At 40.8% G+C, this 14,117-nt stretch overlaps 1 protein-coding gene across 4 annotated transcripts in view; it reads right to left on the bottom strand.

Moving 5' to 3' along the window:
• The window catches only part of IWS1 (interacts with SUPT6H, CTD assembly factor 1), a 46,678-nt gene extending 37,066 nt beyond the window's left edge, over positions 1 to 9,612 (bottom strand). Inside the window, exons 1-2 of one of the 4 annotated variants that reach the window (XM_055397251.2) lie at positions 9,304 to 9,611; positions 7,233 to 7,348 (exon numbers count right to left, since the gene is read on the bottom strand). In XM_055397251.2, coding sequence (XP_055253226.1) covers positions 7,233 to 7,348; positions 9,304 to 9,337 — 150 coding nt within the window. In that variant the 5' untranslated portion in view covers positions 9,338 to 9,611. Of the gene's footprint in view, positions 1 to 7,232; positions 7,352 to 9,303 lie in introns of all 4 variants that reach the window. The other 3 variants (XM_055397250.2, XM_055397254.2, XM_055397252.2) reach the window with 3 other exon arrangements.
• Between the last annotated feature and the right edge of the window lie 4,505 nt (positions 9,613 to 14,117).

Here is a 14,117-nt window from a genome sequence, read left to right on the forward strand (position 1 = left end):
AATTGTTTTTTAAAAAGATAAACAAATAGGCAAACTTTTAGCCAGACTTACCAAGGCGGGGGAAAAAGAGGATGGAAAGAAGTTAAACTATAAAGGAAAGAAAAGGTGTCAACATTACCATTGACACCACACAAATACAAAGGATCATAAAAACTAAAGAACTGTATGCCAAGAAATTGGACAATCTATAAGAAACAAACTGCTAGAAACATTCAAACTAAGACTGAATCAAGAAGAAACAGAAAATCTAAACAAATGGATTACCATGAAGAGACTGAATCAATAATGAAAAACTTCCCAACGTGGGAAAGTTCAGGACCAGATGGCTTCACTGGTGAATTCTACCAAACATTTAGAGGAATTAATACCAGTCCTTCTCAAATGGTGTCAACTGAAGAGGAGGGAACATTTCCAAAATCATTTTATGAAACCAGCATTACCCTGATACCAAAACCAGACAAGGACATAAGAAAAGAACATTACAGGCCGATATCCCTGATGAACATAGATGCAAAAATTCTCAAAAAATTATTAAAAAACTAAATTCAGCATGACATTAAAACAATCATATGCTATGATCAAATGGGATTTATTCCATGGATTCAAGGATGGCTCAATATCCACAAATTAACGTGACATACCATATTAACAAAATGAAAGCTAAAAATCACATGATCATCTCAATGGCTGCAAAAAAAAAAAAAGTAGACAAGATTTTACATGGATTAACAACAAAAACTCTCAACAAACTGGGTAAAGAGAGAATGTATCTCAACATAATAAAGACCATGTGACAAGCCAACAGACAACATCACACTCAATGGTGCAAAGCTGTAAGCTTTTCCTCTAAGATCAGGAAAAGACACAAATGCCATCCCTCACCATTTTTATACAACACTGTATTGGAAGTCTTAGTAACTGGGCAAGAAAAAGAAATAAAAGGCATCCAAAACAGAAAGAAGCAACAGTGTCATTATTTGCAGATGACATAATATATAAAGAAAACCCGGAAACAGTGTCAGACTTTGTTTTTTTGGGCTCCAAAATCACTGCAGATGCTGATTGCAGCCATGAAATTAAAAGACGCTTGCTCCTTGGAAGGAAAGTTATGACCAACCTTGATAGTATATTAAAAAGCAGAGACATTACTTTGCCAACCAAGGTCCGTCTAGTCAAGGCAATGGTTTTTCCCGTGGTCATGTATGGATGTGAGAGTTGGACTGTGAAGAAAGCTGATCGCCGAAGAATCGATGCTTTTGAACTGTGGTGTTGGAGAAGACTCTTGAGAGTCCCTTATACTGCAAGGAGATCCAACCAGTCCATTCTAAAGGAGATCAATCCTGGATGTTCATTGGAGGGACTGATGCTAAAGCTGAAACTCCAATACTTTGGCCACCTCATGCGACAAGTTGACTCACTGGAAAAGACTCTGATGCTGGGAAAGGTTGGGGGCGGGAGGAGAAGGGGACGACGGAGAATGAGATGGCTGGATGGCATCACCGACTCTCTGGACATGAGTTTGAGTGTACTCCGGGAGTTGGTGATGGACAGGGAGGCCTGGCGTGCTGTGATTCATGGGGTCGCGGAGAGTTGGACACGACTGAGCGACTGAACTGAACTGAACTGAATGACTCACCAGAAAACTGCTAGAACTAATCAGTGAATTTGGGAAAGTTGCAGGGTACAAATCAACATACAAAAAATTGCTGCATTTCTTTACACTAAAAATGAACTATAAAACAGAAAAAATTAAGAAAGCAATCCCGTTTATAACTGCATCAAAAAGAATGAAAAGTCTAGGAATAAATTCAACCAACAAGGAGAGTACACTGAAAACTGTGACAATGATGGAAGAAACTGAGGACACAAACAGAAAGCTAATCTGTGCTCGTGGACTGGAAAAATTGATACTGTTAAAATGACCATATTACCCAAAGCAAGCTACAGGTTCAGTGCAATCCCTTTCAAAACTGCAATGGCATTTTTAACATAACTAGGAAAAAATAATCCTAAAATAAACCACAAAAACCTGAATAGCCCAGACCCTGAGAAAGAACAAAGCTGGAGATAGCATATGCCCTGATCTCAAACTATACAACAGTGCTACAGTAATCAAAACAGTATGGTACTGGCATAAAAAATAGACACACAGATCAACACAACAGAATAGAAAGCCCAGAAATTAACCAAAGCACCTACGGTCAAGTAATCTACAACAAACGGGTCAAGAATATACAATGAGAAAGAACAGTCTCTTCAATGAATGGTGTTGAGAAAACTGAACAGCTACATGCATAAGAACCAAACTGGATTACTTTCACACCATATTCAGTAATATACTAAAAATGGATTAAAAAGTTAAATGTAAAACCTAAATCCATAAAACTCTTAGAAGAAAACATATGTAGTGCACTCCTGACGCCAGTCTTAGCAATAGTTTTTTGGACACGTCTTCTCAGGGAAGGGAAACAAAAACTAAAATAAACAAATGGAACTATATCAAACTAAAAAGTTTTTGCACAGCAAAAGAAACTATCAACAAAACAAAAAGGTTGCCTACTTAATGGGATAAAATATTTGCAAAAAACATATCTGTTAAGGGGTTAATATCCAAAATACACAAAGAATTCACACAAGACAACATTATGAAAACAAATAACCCAAAAACAAAATGTGCAGAGGATCTAAATAGCTATTTGTCCAAAGAAGATATACATATGGCCAACAGACACATGAAAAGATCACTCATCATCGGGGAAAGGCACATCCAAACCACAGTATCAGTAATATCACCTCACACCTGCCAGAATGGCTCTCATCAAAAAGAAATAACAAGTGTTGGCAAAGATGTGGAGGAAAGGGAACACCTCTGCACTGTTGGTAGGAACGTCAACTGATGCAGCAACTGTGAAAAAAACAGGGGAAACAATTTAAATGTCCATTAACTGACAAATGGATAAACAAAATGTGGTTTATCCAAAGAATGGAATACTACTGATCACAAAACGGAAAGAAATACTAACACATGATACAACCTGGACAAACCCTGGAAGCACTGAGTGAAAGAAGCCGGTCATAAAAGACCACATGCTGTATAATTGTATTCATATGAGATGTCCAGAATAAGGAGGTGCCGCGGGTGGGAGCACAAGCTGGAATCAAGACTGCTGGGGGAAATACCAACAACCTCGGATATGCAGATGACACCACCCTTACGGCAGAAAGGGAAGAGCTAAAGAGCCTCTTGAGGAAAGCGAGAGCATGCAAAAGTGGGCTTAAAGCTCCACATTCAGAAAGCTAAGATCATGACATCCAGTCCCACCACTTCATAGCAAATTGATGGAGAAAGTGGAAACAGTGGGAGACTTTATTTTTCTGGGCTCCAAAATCACTGCAGACGGTGACTGCAGCCATGAAATAAAAAGATGCTTACTCCTTGGAAGAAAAGTTATGACCAACCTAGAGAGCATGTTAAAGCAGAGACATTACTTTGTCAACCAAGGTCCGTCTAGTCAAGGCTATGGTTTTTCCAGTGGTCATGTATGGATGTGAGAGTTGGACTGTGAAGAAAGCTGATCGCCGAAGAATTGATGCTTTTGAACTGTGGTGTTGGAGAAGACTCTTGAGAGTCCCTTCGACTGCAAGGAGATCCAACCAGTCCATTCTAAAGGAAATCAGTCCTGAACGTTAATTGGAAGGACTGATGTTGAAGCTGAAACTCCAATACTTTGGCCACCTCATGTGAAAAACTGACTCATTGGAAAAGACCCTACCGCTAGGAAGGATTGAAGGCAGGAGGAGAAGGGGACGACAGAAGATGAGATGGTTGGATGGCATCACCGACTCAATGGACATGAGTTTGAGTAAACTCCGGGAGTCGGTGATGGACAGGGAGGCCTGGTGTGCTGCAGTCCACTGGGTTGCAAAGCGTCGGACATGACTGAGTGACTGAACTGACTGACTAACTGGGGGGTGGGAATGGTAAAGAGTTAACAGCTAAAGGGTTTCCTTTTGATGTGATTAAAATATTCTAAAAAGGACTATGGTGATGGTTGTACTGCTGTGAATATACTAAAGATCACTGAATTGCACACTTTAAATGGGTGAATTGTATGGTATATAAGTTTAGCTTAATAAAGCTGTGTTAAAAAAAGGTGTTATTTTTAAAGGTCAAATTTGCCATATAAAAAAAAATCCATGATGAACAAAGTATCAAAATTTAAACACTGGGATATGTATTATTTATTTTTTCTTTGCTTCAGGTTCCAATATGGACCACTAAAGCACTGTTACTAATCCTGACTTTAAGATTTTGCTATTTTTTTCATCATATTGATTGTATTAACTTTAAGTTTTAAAATATTATCTTGATCTTCTTCAACACTTTCCTTAAAGATCTAAAGAAACACATGCAGAGTGAGTATTACAGGTAAAATGAACTAAAAAACAAACAAGCCCTGGCCTGTAGAACTCAAAAATCCAAATGGGAAAAACATTATTTGGAAAATCAAGTTGCACCAGGCAAAATAATGCCCTACAAAAGATGACCACAGAACGTGTAAATATGCAAAAGCAATGTACAGATATATTTAAGGATAGGGAGATTATCCTGGATTACCTGAGTAGGCCCAATATATTAATAATTATAGGGACCCTTAAGCAGGGGGAGAAGGCAATGGCAACCCACTCCAATACTCTTGCCTGGAAAATCCCATGGGCGGAGGAACCTGGTAGGCTGCAGTTCATGGGGTCGCAAACAGTCGGACGCGACTGAAGCGACTTAGTAGTAGTAGTTAAGCAGGGGAGGGAGGAAAGTCAGAGAAACAGACATATGAGGAAGTAAGCAAAGGTCTGAGGCATCTGAAGATGCTACAGCTCTAGCTTTGAAGATGGAAGAAGCCATATGCCAACCAGTTCAAGTGTCCTGTAGAGCTGGAGAAGGCAAGGAAGCAGATTTCTCTTAGAGAAAGAACACAGCCCCAATGACACCCTATTTTAACCCAGTGAGATTCACTTTGGACTTCTGACCTCTGGAATTTTAAGAAACAAATCTCTGGGGTTATTTTTAGCCACTAAATTTGTATCCAGTTGTTATGGCAGCAATAGGAAACTAATACACATCTTTCAAATTATGGGACTATAATCTGCAATGCTCCATATAATGTAACTGTACTTTTTCAAGGATACAATTGCCACTCAAAACTACTAGTAATTAGGATAACCCTTCTGGAGGGGAAAATTTGTGAAAAGCACAAAAGTATGTTCATGGCAGACTTCACTGACAGTAGCTAGACAGTCTAAATATTAACAATTAGGAACTGTTGAATAAGTAATAGTTCATCCATGTTATGAAATATTAAGCAGCCATTAAAAATTACACTTAGTGAGAATCTTTAATGACATGGGGAAGTATTTAAAATCTTAAGTGAAGAGATAAAAATGTTATACAGACATATATATATTTCAAGTAACTTAAAACATATACATATATTCTATATAACAATAAAAATGCAGGAGAAATAAAAAAAGTTGATAGTCATTTCTGTGACAGGAGTATGTTGACTTTAATTTCTTTTTTAAACTTTCATATAATCTCTAAATTTACAACATGCACATTTATTTAGAATCCATCTCATTAAAACAAAAAAGTAGTTAAAGAAAGTAAGTCAACACTACATTTATAACAAACTTATAACTGAAGCATGAAGCCATGAGTCAATCTCCTGATGCTGTTTTCCAAAATGGGAAATAAAGATGTTACACACCAACTATACTATAACAACATTTACATTATCTAATAATTTCTACCTATCAATTATATATTAATTAGAATTTAGTCCAAGTGCTTAATAGTATACAAAAAACCAAAATGACACCAAAATAACTGAAAGATAAGCCCTTCTCCCACTTCTGATCTCATCTGCCCCATATTTATTCTACTGCAACCACAATGGCTCCCACCTTAGATCTTTGTTGGGAATGTTCATTCACTACATAGCCATGCAGCTGTTCCTTCACTTCCTTTCACATCTTGATTCAAATGTCACTTTCTTAATAAGGCCTACAAGTACCTCCCTATTTAACACTAAAGCCTGCCCTCCATCCCGGCACCCTTAACTCCATTCTTTCTTTCTTCTTTCTTCACAGCAGTTATCATCTTCTAACAAACTACACAATTTTCTTTTTTTAAAGTATACTGTTTAATGTCTTTCTTCTGCTACTGGAAAACAAGTCGAACACAAGGATTTTTGTGGCAGTGGAACCTCACTAAGTCACTGATATGTCAAAAGAGCCTGACACACAGCAGCTGCTCAATAAATGGATATATGGCTAAACTAGAGACGATGGCAAGCCACTCCAGTACTCTTGCCTAGAAAACCCCATGGATGGAGGAGCCTGGTAGGCTGTAGTCCATGGGGTCGCTAAGGGTCGGACACGACTGAGCGACTTCACTTTCACTTTTCACTTTCACACGTTGGAGAAGGAAATGGCAACCCACTCCAGTGTTCTTGCCTGGAGAATCCCAGGGACAGGGGAGCCTAGTGGGATTCCGTCTATGGGGTCACACAGAGTCGGACACGACTGAAGTGACTTAGCAGCAGCAGCAGAGACATATCAAAGGATGGAGTCAATAATACAATCTCTAACAATTGCATCTATTATTGCATGTACTAACCTAAAATTGGGCAATTTTCTGTGCATGTGTAGTTGAGCAAAATATATGGCATAATGGCCATCTTTATCATTCCTACACTTCAGTTTGTGTTTCACTGAAAACTTACAGCTGAATTTTTTAAAAAGCCTCCATTTTGTTAACATTGTGCTGTACAAGACTGCATAACCAGGCAAGCAAATTAAAATGATAGATGATAACCCCCATAACTTTCTGTTTCAATTGGTATTTCTTCAGACTGCAAATCCTCACTGTCTCATTAAGACATCATTCTGGGAATGAGGAAGCCTAGTCAAATATCAAACAACTGACCTATTTTCTGAATCAATAAGCAAAGTTGAGACTGCCTAATATCCAAAATGAGACTCAATCAGTACTTACTCCCTATGATTTCATAAGTAACCAGACTATCCCTATTTATTTTTAAAGCCGTTCTCTATTACTTTTGAAGGGTTTGCCGCCTAGACCCTGTGACAGGGTCTCTACATCTCCTAAATAAAACAAGTCTCATAGAATAAGCAAGGGAAAAGCCTCCCCAAAGATGTTGTTTAGCCAATACCTCTGAATGACGTTCTACACTTCCAGTGTCTGATCCAGAGTGCTGCTCATTTACATCATCCTCAACGTCTGACCCTGAATCCCGTTCATCCTGTACTGGGGTAGCGCCACCATCATCTGCTTAAAAATAAAACAAAAACCCACTTAAGGAGTAAGATGGATGACATCCTCAACTGAAATGAACACAAGAATCAAGAATAATGTAAGAGCAAAGGTTACCACTGATGAAGCATAATAATGCTAATTTGTGAACAAGTACAATACATACATAAATACTAACAGTCATAACCTGTACTGTTGACACATGTGGCAGTGAAAACATATCATTAAAGGAATGTGAAGCTTAAGAAATGCCACTCAGAACCAAGTCAACAAATTCTAAATAGCAGTGTGCACTTTCAACTTTGTTAAAATAACAAAGTCTATTTTCTCCACAGCACTTACTTACCACTCATGGATTACATGAGTTTCCAAGTTAATTTTGTTTAATGTGATTCTTTCCTCACTTGAATAAAAGTGCTAAAAGAGATTCTAGTTCACTGATGAATCCCTGGAGTGGAGAACACTACCTGGCATAGTATTTGTTTATGAATGAAGAGAATACAGAATTCCATTCCAGAAACAAGGTAAACTCCTTGAAGTAAAAGCATACACTACTATACTATTATAAAACAAACTGCTACCTATCTTTAACCAATACTTTAAAAATACAGAGTAAAATTGTACTGAGAGGAATTTAGAGCTGTTGGAGGATACAGGAAGCCTTGGTTAAAAGCTTAATAAAAATAAAATTTAAAATATGAACCGGTCAACTACAGGAAAACCAAAAAACAAAAAAATGTTTAAGAATGAAATCACTATCATGCTAAAGAACAATTCTACTCAGCTAAGGTGTATTGAATATACATATATTTAACCTTTTTATTAGACAGTCATAATAAAAAAAATTTGAAGTGTAATTTAAAGTTATGCTTGAACGGTCAGAACTGGGGTGAAGAGGGGCAGAAGAGGTTAAAACCCTGTCCTAACATAATTGGAAATAATTACAGAATGCCTAAAAATGATGCAACAAGATAGCGTAAGTTAGGAATACAGGGATAAACATCAAAAACGGCTAAAAAAAGTCAGGGAATTGCTAACTTTTCATGTCTTTCAGCACGTTAAATGTAAAAACACAAATGAACTGACAACTACTTTGAAAACATCAGGAAAACGTTTAAAGCGAAACAGCAGAATATGTCTGGAAACGTGTTTGCAGTCACTACTCTTCGTCGTCATATACTAGAATCGATGTGAACGTAAAACAGAAAAGAAGGCAATTAATGCTTAGAGATTTAGTTAAGCACTTTTGACAGAGAATACTCACTGGAACTAGAACACAATAGGAAAGCAAAAGTAATGTTTTTACTCCCCATGAGGTTCTGCCTTATTCGTCTTTGGTTCCCCGGTGCCCAGCACTGTGTTAACAAAGTGGGGCTCCGTGTTTATAAACAGGAAAAGAACGAACTTAAGGGAGGAGAAAGGGGAAAGATCTCAAGGTGAAGGAAAGGCACAAAAATGACCAGGAAGCCCCACAGGCACACACCTTACTCTAAAATACGTATCCAACTCAACTCCGATGTTTTTAATGGGAGAAACTAGTTTGCAGGCTTAGTCAAACCAGTCTCAGCTCCAAGTTTAAAGTCTAGGTGAGATCCTGCACCCCCAGTGAACAGCTAGCTCCCCGGGATTCTCGAAAATCACTCTCAACTCCTCAAAGAAACTCCCTATCAGGATAGGCCATTCCTAGTACTTTGCACACAGTAAGCATTTGATACACAGAAGTGGCTCTCATTTCGGCAACATCCTCCGCCGATGACGGCTTTCCCTCCGGAATTCCCTCTCCAAGGTTCTAACTTCTGGGTCCGCAGCCGGGCTGCCAGCGCTCCCCGCTACGCCTCAGTCAACATCAGACCCAGTCCCGGGAGAGAACGTCTCTGGGGCCTCCTCCTCTTCCCCGCGCGAGTGGGTGGCCAAGCCCGGTCGAGTGACCGCACCGCCCCCCGGCCCTGTCCCCTGCGTCCCCGCCTCACCTGACTGGTCGCCGCTGTAATACTCCGAGTCCATGGCAGGCGGCTCTCGGCGGGGAGTGTCTGGGCCCCGCGCCGCCCCCGTCACTTCCTTGCCGGCGCTGTGACCACCGATAGCGCGGCCCGGTGATCAGAGGCTCCCGCCCAACTGAGATTTGGGAGACTGCGGAGAGTAAGGCAGCAAAAGCGGCAGACGCGCACACTTGGACCTACAAACGCCGGCAGAAAAGGCCGTACCCTGCCGGCGACCAAGGCGCGCGGGTCGCGGATCTACTTCCCAGAAGCACCTCTGGGCCAAAATGGCGTCTGCCCACGACCCTCAAAAGAACGCAGTGCGCAGGCGCCGTCTCATGCCCTCTGGCCAATGAGAAGACTCAACGGTAATGACGCACGGCATGGCAGGAAAGGAGACTAGTGGGAAAATTGAGCGGGAGCCGCGACTGCAATTAAAATCCTCTCCTTGGAGGAACCTGGTCTGTTCCCCATGGAGATGATAGTGTTACTTTATGGGTTCTCCGCCCGCGCTTTGTTTGAGTACCTTCTGGACTATTGTTCCGAAAAATGAAGACTCGCTAAAATTAAATTGTCCATCATACGGAAATTAACTATCGTTCCCATCATGCAGCGAGGCTCTTGATTCCCGCCCTTAGTACGGGAAGTGGCGCATTTCCCTCTGGGACTTGTAGTTCGAAGCCTAGCGAGCGATGGTGTGTTACTAAGTGGCCTGATCAAGAGAGCCTCTTTTCAAGGCATTTTTCTTCCTTTCTTTTTAAAATTACGACTTATTTTCCACCTTAAAAAACCATTTAGTTTACAATAGGAAGTACAGGTTTTCGCTTCCAGAAGGTTCCCGGATGAAATCTTGCTGAAGTGACATTGCTGAATTTCACTTGAGCACTACATGCTTGTGAGAAACAACAATGGTTGAGAAACTACCTGACCTGTCGGAAAGCTGACTGTAAAGAACCATCCCTCTTCCTGTCTCTCAAGTAAAAATTATTCTCCACTCTTTTTCATGAGACCTGTAAGACTTAGAGATGACCCCCTAGTTTACCCATGACAAGGCGGAAGACCTTTTCCCTTTCTTCTGAACCTGCTCAGATCTTTAGAGATGACCCCCTAGTTTACCCATGACAAAGCGGAAGACCTGCTCAGATCTTGCAACTTTCTGTTCGTGTCTTTGCCTCTCTAAAACTAACTAGTGCTGTGCTGTGCTTAGTTGCGCAGTCGTGTCTGACTCTTTGAGACTCCATGGACTGTAGCCCACCAGGCTCCTCTGTTCATGGGAATTCTCCAGACAACAATACTAGAATGGGTTGCCATGCCCTCCTCTAGGGGATCTTCCCAGCCCAGGGATGGAACCCAGGTCTGCAAGCAGATTCTTTACCGTCTGAGCCACCAGGGAAACCCAAAAATCCTGGAGTGGATAGCCTATCCATTCTCCAGGGGAACTTCGTGACCCAGGAATTGAACAGAGGTCTCCTGCATTGCAGGCAGATTCTTTTCCAGCTGAGCTACCAGAGAAGCCCCAAAATAACTAGATGCAGGGATAAGCATTTTTCTGTTCTTGTTACTGATTGAAACTTCTCATTGCAAATCAATCACAACTATAAATCATCACACATTCCTTTCTAGGAAAGTCTCAGACAACCCCATCTCCCCTGTACCAGATACTCTGATCTTCATATCTGGTGTACTCTCCCTGTTGCAATACCCTGAATAAAGTCGATTTTCTTGCTTATTTTGCCTTAAACAGAGAGGACAATATTACTGCCTTTAGATTGGAGGAAGTATAGGAAATATTCCCCAGGAGGTATAGACTTGCAGAAATAGGGCCTTTCGTTCCTTAGTTGGTAAAGCATACATCTTGGACTGGATTTCTAGGCATACCTAGCCTGCTGTAAGGACCCATATGGTGCCCTGAAAAGTCCACATTCAACTTTGGAGTTCAGATTTATGAATTTTATGATGTTAACCATGCTATGAATTCTCAGAATGTCATTAGTGACGCCACATCCCAGCTTTGATAATCCTGGAACCATTGTTAGCCAGTCAGAATACTCTGGCAGAACCCAGTTCTAGGCTCCAGAAAAGGACATGGAAAGGAAGAGAGAGGGATGGTTTCTCTAGAAATTACCATTTTCTTGCCAGAGAGTTCATACAGTGGAAAACAGCTTTGAAACCCCAGTCTACCCCTTCAGCTGTAGGAATGACATCTTATTAAGCTATTGTGAGAATCATAAGAGCAAGGAATTAACAGTGCCTGGAACCAAAAGTAGAAAATTTAAAAATTCATTTGCTTCCATGTAGTAGAAAAGGGCTCAGGATCCACCTCTCTTCCAAAGAAATAAACCTCTCTTCTAAGAGGTTGTACCTATGTAATAAGGCGAGTGAACAGGGCAGAAATCCAGAAAGAGAACGCACTGCAAATCCTGTCAAAAAAGATCTTGTAGTTTCATCAAAGGTACACAACCAACAGCTATGAAAGTAATTGGGCTAAGCAATGCAATTACAAAAGGATAATGATTGAATTTTAACATAAAAATTCTAACTGTCCTGATGGTTTAGAGAATGGAGAAATAGAACTGAACACACCATAATGTGCAGAGAGCCAGAGGCTGTAAGGAAGTGTCAGATCTATGTTTTGTACTCAAGAAGCCATTAACTTAGTGAGATAGGACAGGCTTTTTGAAATAAGCAAAAGAGTCTTAGTTAAAGCATTGTGCTTGCAGATGCAAACACAGCTCCAGGAGAGTTTTCCAGAGCCCCTTTCCACCAGGTGGCTGTCTTTCAGAGCCTCCAAAGCACAGATCTTAGAGCAGAACAGATATGCTTTTTGAGTCTAGGCTGACTTGCATTTTGAAGACCACTGTCTCTCTCCACTCCTCATTCCAGTCCCAGCACAGCTAGTGGTAGAGAGGCCACTCAGAAGGGAGGCTGCTTTCTTCCCCCTAAGGATACTAAAGATAGAGAAGAGGCATGAGAGACATCGGATAAATGAGCTTGTGGCAGTCCTGAACTCTGTTTAACTTGACTGATCACCATGCAAGAATTATCCTCCCAACCTTTTGAGACACTGCAACTAGCTGAATATTTCTGGGAGTGAAAAGTCATACGATATCAAGAGCAGCCTGGCACTGGCAGAACTTCAGACTCGGGGGTCAGGTCTCTGGCTCTGTGTCAAGCTCTGAGCTTGTTGTGTTGGATGAGGGAGTTGAGTCAGAAGCTTTCAAGTCCCCTTGTTGTTGTTGTTGTTCAGGTGCTAAGTCATGTCTGACTCTTCAACCCCATGGACTGTAGCATGCCAGCTTTCCCTGTCCTTCACTATCTCCCGGAGCTTGCTCCAACTCATCTCCATTGAGTCGGTGATGCTATCCAACCATCTCATTTTCTGTTGCTGCCTTTTCCTCCTGCCCTCAGTCTTTCCCAGCATCAGGGTCTTTTCTAATGAGTCCGATCTTCCCATCAGGTGTCCAAAGTATTGGAGATTCAACATCAGTCCTTCCAATGAATATTCAGGGTTGATTTCCTTTAAGGTTGACTGGTTTGATCTCCTTGCAGTCCAAGAGACTCTCAGGAGTCTTCTCCAGTGCCACAGTTTGAAAGCATCAACCCTTTGATACTCAGCCTTCTTTATGGTCAAACTCTCACATCTACATATAACTACTGGAAAAACTATAGCTTTGACTATATGGACATTTGCTGGCAAAGTGCTTTTTAATACGCTGTCATGGTTTGTCATAGCTTTCCTTCCAAGGAGCAAGCGTCTTTTAATTTCATGGCTGCAGTCACTGTCCACAGTGATTTTGGAGCCCAAGAAAATAAGATCTGTCACTGCTTCCACTTTTCCCCCTTTTATTCCCCATGAAGTGATGGGACTGGATGCCATGATCTTAGTTTTTTGAGTACTGAGTTTTTAAGCCAGCTTTTTCATTCTCTTCTTTCACCCTCATCAAGAGGCTCTTTAGCTTCTCTTCACTTTCTGCCATTAGAGTGGTATCATCTGCATATCTGAGGTTGTTAATATTTCTCCTGGCAATCTTGATTCCAGCTTGTGATTCATCCAACTTGGTAGTTTAATGGCATACTCTGCGTAGAAGTTAAATGAACCAGGTGACAATATACAGCCTTGACATACTCCTTTCCCAGTTTTCAACCAGTCCATTGTTCCATGTCTGGTTCTCACTATTGCTTCTTGACCTGCATACAGGTTTCTCAGGAAACAGATAAGGCGGTTCAGTATGTCCATCTTTAAAAATTTTCCACAGTTTGTTGTGATCCAAACAGTCAAAGGCTTAAGCATAATCAGTGAAGCAGATCTTTTTTGGAATTCCCTTACTTTCTCTATTATCCAATGAATGTAGGTAATTTGATCACTGATTCTTCCACCTTTTGTAAATCTACATCTGGAAATTCTTAGTTCACATTCTGCTGAAGCCTAGATGAAAGTATTTTAAACATTACCTTGCTAGGATATGGAATGAGCACAGTTGTGCGGTAGTTTGAGAATTCTTTGGCATTGCCTTTCTTTGAGATTGGAATGAAAACTGACCTTTTCCAGTCCTGTGGCCCCTGCTGAGTTTTCCAAATTTGCTGACATACTGTATTTTAACAGCATCATCTTTCAGGATTTGAAATAGCTCAGCTGGAATTCCATCACCTCCACTAGCTTTGTTCACAGTGATGCTTCCTAAGGCCCACCTGACTTCACACTCCAGAATGTCTGGCTCTGGGTGAGTGACCAGTATTTTCATTATTCTCTGTTTCATTATTCTTTTATTATTCTCTGTGAGAGAAGCCGTCTCCAAGTCTGACCT

The sequence above is a fragment of the Moschus berezovskii genome, chromosome 2 (genome assembly GCF_049115385.1).
Source record: "Moschus berezovskii isolate FMDL1 chromosome 2, NW_MosBer_1.0, whole genome shotgun sequence".
Taxonomy (NCBI): Eukaryota; Metazoa; Chordata; class Mammalia; order Artiodactyla; family Moschidae; genus Moschus; species Moschus berezovskii.